This window comes from Saxophila tyrrhenica, assembly GCF_035928015.1.
Source record: "Saxophila tyrrhenica strain CCFEE 5935 chromosome Unknown scaffold_8, whole genome shotgun sequence".
In the NCBI taxonomy this organism is placed as follows: domain Eukaryota; kingdom Fungi; phylum Ascomycota; class Dothideomycetes; order Mycosphaerellales; family Extremaceae; genus Saxophila; species Saxophila tyrrhenica.
In genome coordinates, this window is record NW_027041740.1 from 1,032,243 (window position 1) to 1,049,519 (window position 17,277).

General features: G+C 54.7%; 10 protein-coding genes across 10 annotated transcripts; 7 read left to right on the plus strand and 3 right to left on the minus strand.

Annotated features, from left to right (window-relative positions):
- Positions 1-255: 255 nt before the first annotated feature.
- LTR77_005739 (uncharacterized protein) lies at positions 256-878 on the plus strand (the record flags this gene model as incomplete). The annotated part of the gene is made up of 2 exons (XM_064802982.1): positions 256-467; positions 530-878. 2 exons carry the CDS (start codon positions 256-258, stop codon positions 876-878), a joined length of 561 nt encoding a protein of 186 aa, XP_064659107.1.
- Positions 879-1,524: 646 nt separating this feature from the next.
- Positions 1,525-1,929, plus strand: LTR77_005740 (uncharacterized protein; the record flags this gene model as incomplete). The annotated part of the gene is made up of 2 exons (XM_064802983.1): positions 1,525-1,703; positions 1,761-1,929. 2 exons carry the CDS (start codon positions 1,525-1,527, stop codon positions 1,927-1,929), a joined length of 348 nt encoding a protein of 115 aa, XP_064659108.1.
- A 67-nt stretch (positions 1,930-1,996) lies between these two features.
- LTR77_005741 (uncharacterized protein) lies at positions 1,997-3,563 on the plus strand (the record flags this gene model as incomplete). The annotated part of the gene is made up of 4 exons (XM_064802984.1): positions 1,997-2,095; positions 2,161-2,712; positions 2,775-3,440; positions 3,498-3,563. 4 exons carry the CDS (start codon positions 1,997-1,999, stop codon positions 3,561-3,563), a joined length of 1,383 nt encoding a protein of 460 aa, XP_064659109.1.
- Positions 3,564-5,744: 2,181 nt separating this feature from the next.
- On the minus strand, positions 5,745-7,665 carry LTR77_005742 (uncharacterized protein; the record flags this gene model as incomplete). The annotated part of the gene is made up of 2 exons (XM_064802985.1): positions 5,745-6,803; positions 6,862-7,665. The coding sequence occupies 2 exons, from the start codon at positions 7,663-7,665 to the stop codon at positions 5,745-5,747; spliced, it is 1,863 nt and encodes a 620-aa protein (XP_064659110.1).
- A 477-nt stretch (positions 7,666-8,142) lies between these two features.
- LTR77_005743 (uncharacterized protein) lies at positions 8,143-8,766 on the plus strand (the record flags this gene model as incomplete). Its single annotated transcript, XM_064802986.1, has 2 exons — positions 8,143-8,639; positions 8,700-8,766. 2 exons carry the CDS (start codon positions 8,143-8,145, stop codon positions 8,764-8,766), a joined length of 564 nt encoding a protein of 187 aa, XP_064659111.1.
- Positions 8,767-9,018: 252 nt separating this feature from the next.
- Positions 9,019-9,876, minus strand: LTR77_005744 (uncharacterized protein; the record flags this gene model as incomplete). Its single annotated transcript, XM_064802987.1, has 4 exons — positions 9,019-9,162; positions 9,222-9,400; positions 9,460-9,555; positions 9,627-9,876. The coding sequence occupies 4 exons, from the start codon at positions 9,874-9,876 to the stop codon at positions 9,019-9,021; spliced, it is 669 nt and encodes a 222-aa protein (XP_064659112.1).
- A 390-nt stretch (positions 9,877-10,266) lies between these two features.
- LTR77_005745 (uncharacterized protein) lies at positions 10,267-11,460 on the plus strand (the record flags this gene model as incomplete). The annotated part of the gene is made up of 4 exons (XM_064802988.1): positions 10,267-10,305; positions 10,361-10,964; positions 11,118-11,268; positions 11,325-11,460. 4 exons carry the CDS (start codon positions 10,267-10,269, stop codon positions 11,458-11,460), a joined length of 930 nt encoding a protein of 309 aa, XP_064659113.1.
- Positions 11,461-11,713: 253 nt separating this feature from the next.
- On the minus strand, positions 11,714-12,954 carry LTR77_005746 (uncharacterized protein; the record flags this gene model as incomplete). The annotated part of the gene is made up of 2 exons (XM_064802989.1): positions 11,714-12,624; positions 12,675-12,954. 2 exons carry the CDS (start codon positions 12,952-12,954, stop codon positions 11,714-11,716), a joined length of 1,191 nt encoding a protein of 396 aa, XP_064659114.1.
- A 502-nt stretch (positions 12,955-13,456) lies between these two features.
- On the plus strand, positions 13,457-14,812 carry LTR77_005747 (uncharacterized protein; the record flags this gene model as incomplete). The annotated part of the gene is made up of 5 exons (XM_064802990.1): positions 13,457-13,555; positions 13,609-14,236; positions 14,289-14,345; positions 14,401-14,626; positions 14,683-14,812. The coding sequence occupies 5 exons, from the start codon at positions 13,457-13,459 to the stop codon at positions 14,810-14,812; spliced, it is 1,140 nt and encodes a 379-aa protein (XP_064659115.1).
- A 582-nt stretch (positions 14,813-15,394) lies between these two features.
- On the plus strand, positions 15,395-17,197 carry LTR77_005748 (uncharacterized protein; the record flags this gene model as incomplete). The annotated part of the gene is made up of 1 exon (XM_064802991.1): positions 15,395-17,197. The coding sequence occupies one exon, from the start codon at positions 15,395-15,397 to the stop codon at positions 17,195-17,197; it is 1,803 nt and encodes a 600-aa protein (XP_064659116.1).
- Positions 17,198-17,277: the final 80 nt, after the last annotated feature.

The following is a 17,277-nucleotide window of genomic DNA, read 5'->3' on the forward strand; positions in this document are numbered from 1 at the left end:
ATTCGTTATGTATCACCCAAAGCTTCTCCTAGGGAACAAGCGCGTCGAAAATCACCAGGGCAAGGAAATGGGTACGACTGCGACACTCGGAGAAACATCTGCTGAGCCGTGAGCAGCTACCTAATTACCCCTCAAAGACTTTGGGCATATGTACATTGATCGCCTTGAACGCAAAGTCAAGTGCTATCAAAAGTCCTTTACCACTGATTGTTCCAATTTGGTATCAACAGGAACAATTGTACAACAACCGTCAAGATGGTACACCAAAAGATCGATCACGACTTCAAAAACGACCAGCTCTCCTACGATGCAAAGCCAAACTACCAACCCTGCGTCAAACTATCCTTCTGGTTCAACAAATTGCCCGAAGTCTCCTACGAGCAGTTTCACCGGCATTGGGAGACAGTGCACGCTGATCTGACAATCGCTACGAAGGACTTTGGTGTGTGCAAAGTCCAACGATATGTGTATGTTCTCGATCAGACGATCGATTCTCATTGTCACTGACACGCGGACGTGGATCGAACAGTCAGTTCCATCAAACTCCAGAGATGAAGGAGCGAGCGAAAAGCCTAGGCCTTGAGCACCTGGACTTCGACGGCTGTTCGGAGATCTGGGTGAAGAGTTGGGAGGACTGGGAGCGTTTCTACAAGGTACTTCGACCTCTGACCGTCGTTCTCCCGAGCCAGACCACAGATACTGATCAGATCGAACAGAGCGAAGACTATGCGAAGACGCTAGGGCCAGACTGCAAGCACTTCATGAAGATGCCCATCCATGTTGCTGTCGGCTGCGAGAATCTGATATTTGGAGAAGCACTGCCGGGTATGGGAGGGAAGGACGGAGTGACGGCGGAGAATGTGAAGGTTAGGTCTTGATAGAACTAGCCAAGCTGCCCACAAACATCCAACTGGACTAGATTCTAAAGTGAGTCGTGTCATGGATCTTCTCACAAACAATGATAGCCCGTCGAAGAGAGCAATGGCCCATTTGCGAGTTGAGTCGGGTCTGAGAGAGACTGCCAGATACGTCTAGTTCGTCGCACCTACGGTCGCTTGCTGGATAGCTTCGGACACATTGCCATAATCTGGATTGTTCTGAGATCGCCAACGAGCATCTCTTCCCAAAGCCATGTCGATCCTTGCAAGAAGAATGGAACATGCCGACGAATCTGGGCTGCGAGTCGCCGGATATCGTTTCCCGGACGTCCCTCGACTCCAACAAGCTTCCAGGCAAACTGGAGCAGGAAAGGCTATTGCTGTGGGATAGCCAGCGAGAGCATTTCCAGTCCATACTCCAGGAGCCTAGCCGTCTCTCCGCAGGGTTGGGGTTTCTGGGGGCTCCACAAAAGCATGGAAGTGGTGCCGAAAGTCTGTTCGCATCCTGGAGATATCGTATATCCTGGGAACCTGGAGACTGGAATGTGGTGAGGTCTGGTTCTGTTCCTTTTTACCTTTGTCTTCCACTCAGAACAATACCGATCCAACAGCTCTGGGGCCCTCGTTTACTAAGACGGCCGTCGACATGGACACCAACCACAACGCCTCCGATGAGAAGGCACAGATCGAGTTGCGAGAGGATGGAGAACTGACGCCTTCGGAAACGAACCACATACATGTCGGCGCTGGTACAGAGGCGCCGATGACATGGAAGACATGGCTGGTCATCTTCATTCTGTCGTCCTGCTTCGGTCTTTCGTTCTGGTGAGTCCGCGATCAATTAGCTGCCGACCGACTCAGTGCGTCTCTAACAGTCGACAGGCCAGTCCCGACCACGGGAGCCATCCAAGCGAAGCTGGTCGTACTCCTCGGTGACGAAACGGGGGTCAGCTCGTACTGGTTCGTTCCGGCGTACACAACGGGAAGTGCTCTGGGCTTCTTGATCGCTGGTGCCAATTCCGACTTGTTTGGGAGGAGATGGTTTTTGTAGGCGGCAACGCCCCCTGAGTAGCAATGAAACGGAAGGGCTGACAGCAGACAGACTCCACGGCGAAGTCATGGCAGCTCTTGGTATGCTCATCTCGGCGACCGCGAAGGAGTCGATGCAGTTCACTGCTGGTCTGGCCATTGCTGGTTGGGGAGGAGGTTTTTGTCAGGTAGGCGCATATCCCTTCGAAGGCCTTCCTCGGTCTGAAGCGTTGCTGACAATTTTGTTCTCTAGATGGCCATGTGCAGCATCCCCGAGCTCATGCCAAACCGGTACCGCCATATCGGCATCTGCCTCTCGGACGGCTTCGTCTTCGTGATCGTAATCTTCGGCCCAGTGGTCGGTCGCTACGCCATCGACGACGGCGATTCCTGGAAGTACATCTACTACGGCGGCTTCGTTGCCCAACTCATCTCGCTCGTCGCACTGGCCTGCCTCTACTTCCCACCACAACACCCCAAGGGCGTCCCATGGAAAGAAGCCGTCCGCGGCCTCGACTACATCGGAACTCTGCTGGTCGTCCCAGGCGTCTGTCTCGCTCTGGTCGGCATCATCAACACCACGTACATGTCCGCTTCCTCAACCATGGTGATCGCTCCTCTGGTCGTTGGCATCGTCCTCCTGATTCTCTTCGGCTTCTGGGAGAACTTCGGATGGGTAACCTATCCACTGTGTCCACCAAGGATCTTCCGCTCCCACAAGGGCCGCGAGTTCACCGTCCCCTTCATCATCGCGTTCATTGTGACGATGTTCTACTACGGCATCAACGTGATCTATCCAACAATGGTAAGCGAAACAAGTAAGATGCCAAGAATCCAAGGCATTAACTAACCTCCTTCCCTCTGCAGGTCAACGTCTTCTACATCACCCCCACCACCTCCCGCGGCTACGAACTCGCCCTCTCCCTCCCGGGCAACATCGGCCTCGTCTTCGGTGCCTGCCTCCTGATAGCCTTCGGCGACCTCTTCCGCAACTACCGCACCACCCTCTCCATCTCCTGGGCCGGCATGGTGCTCTTCGGCGGGCTCATGGCGCTCGTGACGCCCTACAACAAGGGACTCATGATCGCTTTCGCCTTTCTGGAGCAGACGTGTTTCGGCTGGGCGCAGTACTTGTCTATTGCGTTCACGCAGCTAGGCGTGCATCAGCATGATCTAGGCATGTCCGGTGGACTGGCGGGAGTGGCGAGGTATGCAGGTGGTTCGTTGGCGCAGGCGATTTACGTGTCGATTCTCGCGAATACGCAGGCTTCGCGGGCGGCTATCACGGTGCCGGAGGCTGCGATCCGGGCTGGTGCTAATTCAGAGACGGCGAGTGCGTTATTGGCGGCCCTGCCACTAGGAAGCGCGGCGATTGCAAAGGTGCCTGGAATCACGGATGAGATTGTTGCGGCGGCGAGCACGGCTTTCCAGTGGTCCTATGCGCATGGGTTGAAGATTACTGCGTTGAGCTCGTTGTCCTTTGGAGGGGTGGGCCTGATCTTGTGTTTGATGACGGAGAATATTGACAAGAAGGTGAGTTCATTCTTCCTGCAGCCTGACAGAAGCCTCAGTATACTGACAGGGTTGCAGATGACGCAAGAGACCAACGTCTTCCTCGAGAACGACATCCATGCATCGAAGAACGAGTACCACTGAGCAGCTGCTGTGACATGATTTTAATCCACAGCGACCCCAGGACGGAATAGTCATATACTCAATCCATAGCAACGCTCAAAACGCCATAGACTTTTCCGCTGATGGCACTCCTGGTCGTGTTGACGTGATGTGCTCCAAAGAAGTCTTCGCAATTCGAGAGTGGCATCGGCTCGAGGTTGGACGAGGTACTAAGAGGCGTCCTGAGTTCATGAAGGATGATCGCGGCGCGGCGAATGTTCCATGTCTGCTTACGCCAGATACATTCCTCCTGGGCCGTATGAGTCGTTGAGAGGCATGCCGTGGCCTTGAGAAAGGTCTGCAGCGCGGACAACATCGAACCTCTGTTTGCGCAACGTGGTGTTCTCCCAGGCCAAATGAAGCGCTAAGCGGCATCACAAGCCCTTGAGCGTGACGCTGCTGGCTCCGAGATGGCTTGTCTAAATCTGAGATGACCCCAAAGACTGGACAGTCGAGAAGGACATGCAAACATCTCCAAAGCTCGCAGCCGATTGAGGGCATCACAGCACCTGCTATAGCACCAGTTGTCGCCTTGGAGAAGCTTATGCGGTCGCGACATAGGTCTTGAAGTCGCGCGTGCCAACAGACTTAACTCGCGTATGCTACTGCCAATGCGGAGTTCTCCCCCAAGATCTTCCGCTGTGATATGTTTGTTGTTAACCTTCGGCACCGTTAAAGCAAAGCGGTAGATGCATGTCTACTCGTGTTGCCTGTGTAGATTCCTGATATCCGCAGGAACATGGCGGGCGTCCCCCCCGGGAAGATTGCGCGACAGAAACCACAGCGTAGATGGGTTTCATAGTGGTGCCCTTTCGGCATATGACCTTCCCATTCGCAGCCTGGGTAGTGAGGACAGCGATATCTGCAGACCGATGCTTTCACAGTAGAGAGTTTGCCGTGTCTGGCTTTTTGCACTCGCTCAACAACCTTGTCGACAGAAGTCTTGAACTTCTTGAAGTAGTGCGTCTGGCAAGAGGCCTTGGATGCTCTGTGTAGAGCGAGTCCTTCCGGCAGCGTCGCAACGAAGCCACAGTCGTTGCACGCGGTGAGGCTAGCTGCAATGCTAGCTGCCGTCCTCTCATGGTGCCTCACATGTCGATAGAACGGCCCATGCACAGAGAACCGTTTTGGGCAGTCTTCGCAGTTTAACGCTCGCTGTCGTTTGGAACAAGAACTTGCTGGTGGCGTTCGAATACCAGGCGGGTTTCGAACGAAGGTTCATCGCAAACGTCGCATGTATACGGTCGTTCCGTGGTGTGCTCCCAGAGATAGTGTCCGTTGAAAGAGAGCAGCTCGATGGCCGCGTAGTCGCCCGAAACCTCAGGACACTGGTGTTTCTGGCAGCGCCACATCTACGTGCAAGTAGAACCTGGTATGTGCCTAACTTGTCACGCTAACTTCGGATCCGTGTCCTCGACTATGAATGGCTTCCCACACTTGTGTCACCCGAAACGAGGGTCGTGATCGCTCTGATCGCGCTGGAGGTGCTTGGTCTGTTCGTGGAAATGGCCCATCCTTCCGAGAACACTCGAGCTGGTCTTCGTCGTCCCGGGGCCCTACTCTTGATCGGAGACGAGGCGGCCATCTCCAAGATTGAAGCCGGACGAGAGGATCATAGCACACGCCATAGCACCAGATATCGTCCTGGAGAAGGCGTTCTTGGCCAGAGAGGAGGTATGCAGTAGTTTGCAAGATTGGACCAGCATTGTGGTCGTCTCCGCGACTAGAACCACTCGAAACCGCTCTAGCACGCTCCATAGGACCAGATATCATCTCGGAGAGGGCGGCTTTGGCCAAATGAGAACTACTCGGTCGTCTGCAAGATGGAACCGGTATGTAGTCCTCTCCCAGACGCAAGCCAGTCGACAGCACCTCAGCACACGCCAAAGCACCAGAGCTCGTCTCGGAGAACCCGAATACCCATCACTTCGACCCCGAAAAGCTTTCGTCTTGTCTGAATCGACCTCGTTCTGCAGCAGTCGCTGAACATCCTCCGCGTACTCACGTTTGCGTTTGAAATGGCTGGAAAGGAGCCTGAGAGTAGACGTCTCGTCGTACACTCATCTATGGGTCAATCTATCTCTATCATTGCCTTCATCACATATGGCCCGAACAGCCTTTCCCTTAGCAGCTATATTTTCGCACTCTCGCACCATCCCGACCTCACTTCTTTCCCCACCCCTCACACACCTCATCAACATCCTTCCGCCACTCTTGCTGCCTCTTGCATTGTTCCAAGAAGACACGGTACTTCGCATTAAGAAGCTTCTTCTCTCCTTGGTCTTTACCAGGGTAAACAGCCTTCCCCGGCTTACTCATTCGATCCATAATGTCCCACAACGCCTCGCTCTTCCCCTCCTTATCCGTGCTCGCCGCCTTGGCCCCCAGCATCGCCGCCCCGTGCACCACCGCAGCATGCACGTACCGCGGAATCAGCACCGGCATGTCGCAGGCGGTCGCCATCAGCGACATGAGCACGTTGTTCTGGCACTGCGAGCCGGACATGAAGATGGAGCTGATGATGTGGCCGGAGGCGTTCATGGCCTCGATGATCTGGTGCGTCTGCAGCGCGATGAACTCCATCGTCGCGTAGTAGTACAGCGCCAGGCCGTCGATGCTCTTGTCGGACGACAGCCCGACGACGGAGCCGCGCATGTCGGGGTCGGCGACGGGCGAGCGGTTGCCGAACAAGTCGCCGTAGAAGAAGAAGTGCCGACCGAGGTAGGAGATGGTGGGCGCGTCGACGCGTTCTTGCATCTCCCGTAAGTGCTCGTTGAGGTAGTCGTAGATGTTGGCGTTGAAGGTCTCGGCGACGGACATGGCTTCTTGCCAGGCCGGGTGCGTTTCGATGACGTGCTTGAGCAGTTCGCCCGTAGCGCTCTGACCGCCTTCCGCGAGCCAGTAGTCGGGGATCAGGACGTCGCGGTACGGGCCCCAGACGCCGTTGACGAAGACGGGTTTCTCGCTCATGGCGAGGTGGCAGGTGCTGGTGCCTGCGACGGCGGCGAGACGGGTGAAGGCTTGCGAGACGTCGTTCTTGGGGTGGGTGTTGGAGAGCTCGTTTTCGGAGAGCTTGACTTTGGCGCCGACGGTGCCGATCCAGCCGGCGTAGGCATCGATGACACCGCTGCCAACTGCGATGCCTGCAGGGAGGCCCATGTCGGACGCGGCTTTCTCGGAGAGGGTGCCGATGAGCTCGCCGGCGGTTAGATAGCGGCCGTTCTAAGGAATAGGTTAGCTATCGTCGTTCTTGCAAAGGATCGCACTGGAAAGGTAGTACCACCCCGTTGACTCCGCCCATGCGCTTGAAGTTGTCTTCACACAGATCTGGCAGGCCAATTTCCGACAGGAAATCCTCCTGCCATCCCTTCACACTTCCATCAACACCCACGGGAACATATCCCTGCTTGCAGACCACGGAGCAGAACGACCTGGTCTCGCTCCCAGTAGCCATATGCGTAAGAGCATCCGTCAAATCGTAGAACTTGCACCGATCGAACAGCTCCTTCGGCATGTTGTTCTTCAACCACAGCACTTTTGGGATCTCCATCTCGATGCTCATCTGCCCTCCCACGTACCTCAAGAGGTTGTGGTTCGTAGCATTGATCTTCTTCGTCTCCTCCACCGGCCTGTGGTCCAGCCAGAGGATGATATTCCTGTCATTACCATCGTGATTATCAAACTTCGGCCCGGTCACAGACACAGGCTCATCAGTATCATGGCTGAACACCGCCAACGAGCACGTAGCATCGAACCCCAACCCCCGGATCGTGCCGGGATCGACGTTGTGCTGTGACATGGCCCGCTGGATCGACGAGCAGATGCACTTCCAGATGTTGGTGGTGGACTGCTCGTAGTATCCCGTCTCTGGCTGCCAGAGGCCGATGTTCTCGCTTGCTAGGCCGACAATGTCGCCCTTGTCGTTCATGATGCATGCTCGTGCGCTGCCGGTGCCGACGTCGATGCCGATGTAGTGGTTCAGCTCGGGGCGGAGCTCGTTGTGGGGGTCGATGGACATTTGGCGGGATTGTTGGCGGGAGGGGGTGCCGCCGCGGTAGGGGAGTGAGGCTGTTTGTGCGGCCATGGTGGGTGGTTGTTCTGGTCGTTCTCGGGTCAACCAATGGAATGGGCAGTGTGTTCTTCTTGATCAGTAGAAGAGTAGTGGTAGTGTTTCAGGTGAGGAAGGAGCAATGGACCAGATTGACTGAGTAAAGAACTTCTCATCAATGCAGCATTGGAGACATGCAGCAGCTTCGAAATTTCGTGGAGCTCCTCAGTCCCTGTGACTTCATCCTACCTCTCAACGGAGAAGGGCAGCGTGGGGTTGCTCCACCGCCTGTCAATCCTCGCAACCATCTTCACCGCATCGGAGTCGGCTCCTGGAGATCCGAGTTTGCATTCACAACGGCTCAATTGGGGAGGAAGTTGAAGGACACCATCAGCAAGTCGGGAGGTGGCATTGCATGTGATCGTTTCTGAGCTTGGACCAACACCAATATCGGAAGCGGACCACATCTTGCAACCACTACAATACCTCCACTACAACACCACCACCACCATTATGCATCTCATCACCCTCGCCCTGGCCCTTCTAGCCCCTCTGGCCTTTGCCGACCGCACCGCAGACATCTTCGCCTGGCCCTTGTCCGCTTCCTCTTCCCAATCCCTAGCCTCCTGCACCTACAACTCCACCCATGCAACAGTAAAGAACTACAAACCTCCGACCATCCCGACAGGAGACGAAGTCGTCCGCATAGGTTTCCACCACCCTGACAAGCAATGGTCTGGTGTGGCGACTGCTGCATCCAACTTCGGGCCTGGGAAAGATAGGACGTTGCTGCTACATGTGGATGCGAAGGGAGAGCTATATCATGTTGGTTTCAAAGCCACATTGCGAGAAGGAGGGAGCAGCAGCGCGTCGGGAAGTGGAAAAGATGGGCTAGACGTGGAAGTTGTGAGAGCAAAGGAGGGGCAAGGGCCGGTGTTGAATAAACCTGTGGTGTTGACTGCGGAGGGTAAGGTGGAGGGGAAGGAGCCTGAGAAGTCTTTCTTCCAGAAGTGAGTTCTACCTTATCATGCATTGGAAAGAGAGTCGTGGGGCTAACGTGTATTTTCCAGGTACTGGTGGGTCATTGGAGGCTTCATACTGTTCCAGGTGGTCATGTCAGGGGGTGGGAAAGAATGAGACAGGAAGCCAAACAGCTCTGAGGGTATTGAAATTGCATGCAAACAGCTGTGCCCATCGGCGAAGCCCTGTGGCGACAATCGCAGGCATTGGTTCGAGCCGCCCTTATCTTGGAGCTGCACGTGATCGCCAGTCAGAGCTTGGCTCGTGCACGCGTCAACAGAGGCACCTTCCAATGCCGGCCCGCGCATCGAAGCCCATATTCGAGCTCTGCCACGCTCAATTGGCTGGTACGCAACACAGCATACTGCCTCAGATCTTCGCAACATGATGTGCAGCCCTCCTAAACCCAGCACTCCGAAACTGCTTCATCCCACCGACAACCTTCTTCGTCCACTCGCTACCACCGGCCTTCTGCATGTCCTCCATTGGTACCTCGTCGCCATCGAGGAAAAACTACAATCGTTAGTCTAGCCACCAAGAACACCTTCGAGCAAACGCGAGACACGACTCACCAGAACCAAAAACCTCGGCGCATCGTCCACCCTCAGCGCTTGCAACAACTCATACCGCTCCGTCCGCCGCCACCCTCGCACCTTCGAGCCGTCTTGGAGATGCTCTCCGCGGTACCAGCGATCGTAGTCCTCGACGTCGCCGGGCGTCATCTCAGTCGAGAGGACGATGGAGGGTTGGTCTGGGACTTTGTTACTCGATGCAAAAGTGGAATCAAGGCGAGTGGGGAGCTGAGCGTACCTTTACCGGAGTCCTTGCTCTCGTATCGTTGCACGAGCTTGTAGAAGCGGGTGTCGAAATGGGCGTTCTGGAAAATGGCTGGGTCTTGGGGCACAGCTACACAAACCCTCGCGACTCAGCCTCTGTTCCCTCCAACAACTTTTCATGTGATACATCCAACGACTTACGTTTCAACTTCTCCCCCAGCCCGTCCATGTCCTCGACACTGTAGATTGCCAGGTGGTACTTGTCTTCTATGGGATCGATGGCTTCGTATCGATATGCTTCGGTCACGGCACCAGTCTTGAGGACGTCAGGGATATGCACGTCATTGTACCATTTGCTGAAGGCGTCTGGGGTCAGAGTCTCGGGATTGGTTGGTTTGGAGTTGGCCCAGATGAGGCCGGCGTTGGAGGTGTTGGGGGGTGTGGTGTCCATGTTGCTGATCTTATGTCGAGACCGTCTCAGCACTTGTTAGATCAGCTGGGAAGGCTTTTTCGTCAAGTGACATTATCGAAATACAACTCCTCTCTTCAATTTTGTCGTTTGGCGTTATCTGCAATGGTATCGGTGGAGCCCCGGCACCACCCTCCACGGCTTCGTTCCAGACTCTCCACTGGAGAACCTTCTCCCTGAACCGAGCCGATAGACTCCAATCCATTCCAGACCACAACGACTGAGCCAAGTTTTTGCTCGACTCTTCACGTCTCACTTCGCATCGCAACGGCAGAACCGCGTAGGCTTGCTTGAGGCTCCTCGCTCATTTATACAGCATTTTGTCCTTGATCTCCCAGTGGAACCAGAAGAAGACTCCCATAACCCGAAATCATGTCCGACGACGACGCTTTGAGAGAAGAATACCTCGCCGTAACCCCCACCTCTCCCCCAAAACCCATCTCCGTCCTACTAACCCCCCCTCCAGTTCGGCGACGAACTCGGCTTCCTCCCCAAACTCCACGGCCCCTCCTACGAGGACCTCGTCGCCCAGGACACCGAGAATACCATGGCCCTACTAGCGAAATACACTTTCCCTGGTCCGGACGCCTCGGTCGAGAGGTCGGAGCATAAGACTTCTTCTGGTATTCGGTTGAAGGCTTATAGACCTGATACGCTAAAGCCAGGCCAGCCGCTGGTGTATTATATCCATGGTGGCGGGTTTGCGATGGGTTCCGTGGATCTGGACGATCGGTTTTGCGATTTATTATCCAAAGCTACTGGTTGTATCTTCGTCTCGGTAGAGTACCGACTCGCGCCGGCGTTCAAGCATCCAGTGCCGTTGGATGATTGCGTGGAGGGGGCGAAGTGGTGTGTAGAGAACGCTGCTTCGCTTGGGGCAAAGGCTGGTGGGATTGTGATTGCTGGGAAGAGCGCAGGAGGGGGGTTGGTGTTTGGGACGGCGCTGAGGTTGGTGGATGAGGGGAGGGGAGGGGATGTGGCGGGCTTGGTGCCTTGTCAGCCGTTGACGGTGCATCCGGATGCGGTGCCCGAGGAGGATAGGGGGAGGTATGGGAGTTATGACGAGAATGGTAAGTGGTGGCAGGAGTCCATACTGCGGAAGAAGGTACTGATCGAGTGGTGCTACAGCTGAGAACACTGTAAACACTAAGAAGGCCATGCTGGCCTTCTACGGCAAGTGATCTATCTCCTACATCTACGGATCCCGTTCTGACCATAAGCAGAACTCCACGCAGCACCCCTAGACGACCCCTACATCTGGCCCCTTCAACACAAGAACCTCGCAGCCCTCCCAAAGACATACATGAACGGCTGTGGTGCAGATACATTACGAGACGATGCACGCCTGATGAAGGATCTGCTGGATTTGAACGGGTGAGTCTTCTCCTCGTCCAATCTCCCGGCTGTCCGCTGATCGTAAATTATGTCAGTGTACCGAACCAATACGAGGAGTACGAGAAGCTTCCTCATTACTTTTTCGTTTTTCCGTCGTCGCACTTGGACAAGCTGCGGGATGAGTACTTTGATAAGACGGCGAAGGGGATTCTGTGGGTCATGGAGGAGTGATGTAGATATTACGAGAGATAGAGATGCAGAGACAATATCAAATGCTCCTGCAATCCTGCCAAAAGAATCTACCGACCTCCCGGTCAACGTATACGATGTCATTAATCGAGATAACTCGGCACTAGCTGATGTTCTCCCTGGCATACCGCTGGTCGGGCATGGCTTCTAGTAGCGAGGAGGACGAGGAAGAGCTTTTGGGGTCATGAAGGTTTCAACTTCTTTCTTGGTAATGAATCGGTCCAGCCAACCGACGCTAAGGTATAATCTTAGCCTCCCTAAACCGCTTGAACGCCGTCCACCAAGCCCCCTGGATATCGATCTCTTCCGCCTTCCCACCACCGGAGTTCCACGCCTTGTGCATTTTGCTAAGATCCAGCTGCCGGTCGAAAGAGAGAAGTGTCATGATGAAGAACTGAAAGATCCCGAGACTGCGATCATTGCCGACTCGTCCAGTTGCGAGACCGTGCTGCTGCTCCAGCTTCTTCCAATCCTGAAGGTGGTCGGAGAGGTACTGACCAGGCGCCGGACCGCTGCCGCCGCTTGGTGGTGGTGTACCCTTCAGCCCGAAGAATTCGCAGAGGACTGGCCACTTCTGGCTCCAGGTAGTGGGTGTGCTGTGGTCCGCGACGTTGAACGCCTGGCCCTGTCCGCACGTATCAGGGTTCAGAGCGCAGTGGATGGAGAAGCGAGCGATGATGTCTTGCGAGGAGTCGTTGCTGAGGTTCTTCCAGCTAGTCTCTGTGCCGGGAAAAGCGCACTCAGCGCCCTCTCCCTCCATTTCGCGGTAGCAGGCCAGATATGTTGCGAGCACCTGGGCGAGGCAGTAGACATTGTTGTTTGGTACGAACCCGACGATCATGTCTGGACGTATCTCGCACCATGTCCAGCTTTTACCTTTGGATTCGGTTTCCAGCCAGTCGCACATGTTGTAGTAGAAGTTCTGGCTCTGCCATGGCTCTGGTATTCGGGGCAGGTCTTCGGATAGAGGGAGCTTGTCTGCGAACGGAAACTGATCTAGACACTGTACGCCATAGGCTTTGGTGCCTGTCGGAAGGAGCACGAACTTCAGTTCTTTGGCAAGGTGTTGGCTGGCATTGACTGCTCGCTCGAGGAGCTGGATGTTGATGGTGATTTCTTTGGGCGGGTCTTCGTTGAATATGTAGGCTGGATGCTATTAGTCCTGCCGGCAGATCATTGATTTGGATCCAGCATACCGAAGAAGAACATGTGCGTGACCGACTCCACGTCCGGTATCCTCTCCTTCATCTCTTCCTCCAACCCGTCTTGGCCTTTATCTGTGAGGAGATTGATGCCAGACACGACCTCCAGCTTCTTGCTCTCCGGCCATAGCATCTTCTCCGTTATTGGGCGGTTGGTCAGAGCAGTCACTTTGTCAAAGGCATTGGCAGACGGGTAGCCTTCCAGGATCTGGTTGACTACAGCCCATCCTTGGATGCCCGTTGCTCCGAAGACCAGAGCATGGTTGCCGCCCATCTTGTTGTCTGCTGTTCTTCGAGTGTTGCGTTCGTATATAAAAGATGACACGCGAACAAGACGAGAGCGCACGTAGAGGAGGGTTAGAGAACAGTACGAAAGCTTACTGAATATTGTCTACTTGAGAGCTCCCCAGCTGACTACATGGAGCACATGCTCACCTCCGTGAACAGCTACCGATGGCCGTCGATGGCCGCCCGCTGCAAACATGGTAACGGATGAAGTCTGGTTGGAGAGGCTCGAGCTCCGCAAAACGATATCCCCGCGACGCGACTTGCACGTGATCGTCTTCACGGGCTGGGGGATCGACACTGAGTCTTCCTCCTTCACCTCGGTTCAGACGAAAGCTGGTCAGTGTAGGCCGGCTTCGCGGTTGTTTGGCGATGTAGGTGAAGCTTTCTCTATCTTGGACTCACTCTGTGTCCCAATGGCTAGACGTACTGATTGAGACTCCTCTCTTGTCCGTTCTACCCTTTCTTCGTTCATCACAGCGGTTGCCGCAATGGCTGGGCAGGTGAGGCAGCAGATAGACCAGGCCTCGCTGGAACGATATCTCGAGAAGAATGTCCCAGAGGTCAAGCCGCCGCTGCAGTTGAAGCAGGTGCGAACATGTTCAAACAAGCGTCAGTTCACGCAGCTGCTGACAATCTCTAGTTCGGCTTCGGACAATCAAACCCCACGTACCAAGTCACCGATGCGACAGGCCAGCGATTCGTCCTTCGAAAGAAGCCGCCTGGCGAGCTTCTGTCGAAGACTGCCCACAAAGTCGATCGCGAGTATCGAGTAATACACGCGCTCGAGCAGACCGATGTCCCCGTGCCCAAAGCGATCTGTATGTGCAAAGATGAGAGTGTCATTGGCACAGAGTTCTACATCATGGAATTCTTGGACGGCAGGATGGTCGAGAACCCTTCGTTCCCAGGCGTGAGCGCGGAAGAGCGGACGGAAATGTGGAAGGATGCCATTCGGACGCTTGGGAAGCTCCATCGTGTGCGGCCGAAGGATGTAGGACTCGAAACTTTTGGGAAGCCGAACGGATTCTACGACAGGCAGATCAAGACATTTGGGAGTCTGGCGAAGTCGCAAGCTGCTGCGAAGGACAAGGAGAGTGGACAGCCTGTCGGTCAGCTGCCGCATTTCGAGGACTTTGTGCAGTTCTTCGCGGATTCGAAGAGTCAGCCGAAGGATCGAGGTGTGCTGGTGCATGGCGATTTCAAGATTGATAATCTGGTTTTTCACAAAACCGAGCCGAAGGTGATTGGGATTTTGGATTGGGAGATGAGTGCGTACAGCTACTGTCGTGGTGAAAGTACCGAGCTGACGAGTCGTTGCAGGCACTGTTGGACATCCGCTCGCTGATTTGACCAACCTCATTCAGCCTTGGACAATCTGTACGCTTGAAGATCCTAAAGGATGTTTAGACAGAGGTGCTGATTGTACTTGCAGCAAACGCAACACCCAACTGGCCTCGAATACATGCCGATCGGGCTTTCGTACACCCCAGTCGATCAGATTCCACCAACAAAGAGTTTCCTGGTCTTCCGACCCGACAGCAGGCGGTGCAATGGTATGGCGAGACAGCAGGCTATGCCATACCGGATGCGGAGTTGACATGGGCGGCTTCCTTTGCGCTGTTCAGAGACAGCATTATCTTCCAGGGCATTGCTGCACGGTACGTCTGATAGAACCTCGCCGTTAATGAAACAGGCACTGACGTTGGAGCCTTAGGTACGCTGTACGGCAGGCCAGTAACGAGAAGGCGAAGCAGTACGGCGATGAACGGGTACCCTTCGCTAAGATGGGTTGGACCATGGTCAAGGATGCGAAGGCGAAACAGGGTAGTCAGTCGAAGTTGTGAGCGTTGACATATAGATACCTGTACATCTTCATTGTAGACTTCCAGTCTAGACCATCTTATCACTGCATAAAATCCCTCTTCCTTGTGCGATCCTGACCATCCGCTCGTCTGGAGTGCGGATCTAGATCTGGTCGACAGGAGTCATTAGCGGCGCGCAAGTGCATGAACACGATTCACTCGACTCTTCCCCTCCCACATCTCCGGCCTTTTTCTCCACCATCGCCACCCTCTCCACCTCCATCTTCGAGTCAACAGACACCACACTCCGCGGCTGCATGACTTTTGCTATCCACTTCTCAGAGCTGGTTTCTTAGTGACACACGAAAGCGTGACAGCTGGGTAGGATTTTGGGAGAGCTGTGCCGCTTGTTTTGTCCTCCAGGAAGCTGGGCTAGTCCTTCGGCCTTCCTGTCCCAGATCCAACGCGTCCGCAGGGCTGTTGATTGCCGAAGTCGAGTATTTAGAAGACGTAGGCGTATTCTCTCGTGCTCTGTTGTTATCTGCTCTCCTGCATCTTCACTCTCTGTCTAGCACTTGAGACTTTCTCTCACGAACCTTTCATTCGTTCACCAACTCCGTAAAGATGGCGGACTTTCCTGTAAAAGAAGCAATGAAGATGCCTACACAGGGCAAGCGAAAGAGCAGAGGGGATGAAGACGCATACCGTCGGCTCGGAGGACCTATTCACCAGGAACGGCATGTCAAGATTGTATGCGTCGGAGCGGGCGCATCTGGTCTGCTGTTCGCCTACAAGATTCAGCGACATTTCGAGAACGTCGATCTCACCATCTATGAGAAGAACTCCGAGGTCAGCGGGACGTGGTGGGAGAACAAGTATCCTGGATGTGCTTGTGACGTTCCATCGCACAACTACACTTGGTCATTCGAGCCCAAGCAAGACTGGTCGGCTGTGTACGCTGGCTCGGGCGAGATCTTCGACTACTTCAACAGCTTCGCTCACAAGTATCGGTTGCATAAGTACATCAAGACTGGGCATCAGGTTGTTTCAGCGACTTGGGACGACGACCACTGTGGCTACAAGGTCACCGCTAAGGACCTGTCCTCTGGTAACGAAGTGCACGATACCTGCGACATCCTGATCAATGCCAGCGGGATCTTGAACAACTGGCGGTGGCCTGCGATCCCCGGCCTGCACGACTACAATGGCCCGCTTCTCCACACCGCAAATTGGGACAGCAGCGTTGAGCTCGAAGGCAAACATGTCGGCCTCATCGGAAACGGCTCATCCGGTATCCAGGTCCTACCAACTATCCAACCCAAAGTGAAGCATGTGACCACCTTCATCCGAGAGCCGACTTGGGTGTCACCAGTCCAAGGTCTCGAGCAGCACGTCTACACTCCTCAGGAACGCCAGGATTTCGTCAACAAACCCGGTGCGCTGACTGAATACCGCAAGGGAATCGAGACCGGGCTCAATGGCCAGTTCGGCTTGTTCTTGAAGAACACTACTGTCAACAACGCCACGCACGACTACATGGTTGGGCAGATGAAAGAGAAGATCAACGACGAGCGACTCATTTCCAAGCTCATCCCAGAGTGGAGCGTCGGCTGCAGGCGTCTCACGCCTGGTGTCAATTACCTCGAATCTTTGACCAAGCCTAACGTCTCGGTTGTCTATGGTGAGATCGACAAGATCACCGAGCGTGGCTGCGTCTGCGACGATGGCAACGAATACCCCATCGACGTTCTGATCTGTGCTACCGGCTTCGACACCACTTTCAAGCCTCGCTTCCCGCTGATCGCACCCAACGGGAAGAACTTGCAAGACGAATGGGCTAAGGAGCCTCGGTCGTACCTTGGTATCGCCGCTTCAGAGTTCCCGAACTATCTCGTCTTCCTTGGACCCAACTGTCCGATCGGCAACGGGCCTGTGCTGTCCGCCATCGAGCTCCAGGCGGACTACATGTGCAAGCTCATCGATCACTGGCAGACGCACAACATCAAGAAGTTCTCTCCGAAGAAGGAGGCTGTTGACGACTTCATCGATCACAAGAACACCTTCATGCAACAGACTGTCTGGAACGACCCCTGCCGCTCATGGTACAAGAGCGGTCAGATCGATGCTCCGATCACTGCGCTGTGGCCTGGCTCAACGCTGCACTACATCGAGGCTCTGGCCGACCTTCGAATGGAAGACTTTGATGTGGAGTACTCTGGCAACCGCTTCAGCTGGTTGGGCAACGGGTACAGCCAGACTGAGTTGGATCAGACTGCGGACTGGGCTTACTACATTCGCGAGTATGATGACGGGGAGTGGTTGAGCAGGGGTAAGCGGAGAAAGGATCTGACGAAGAGTGGGACTGTGAAGGGGAGGGAGCAGGTTAACTTTTCGGGGAAGGATGCTGAGCAACAGAGCAAGCTGTAGTTGGATGTAGAGGGTTGGACAGGAAGGCGTGTGCACAAGTCTGGCGTTTGAGCGAGATGGTTCGTAATTTTTGGTAGACA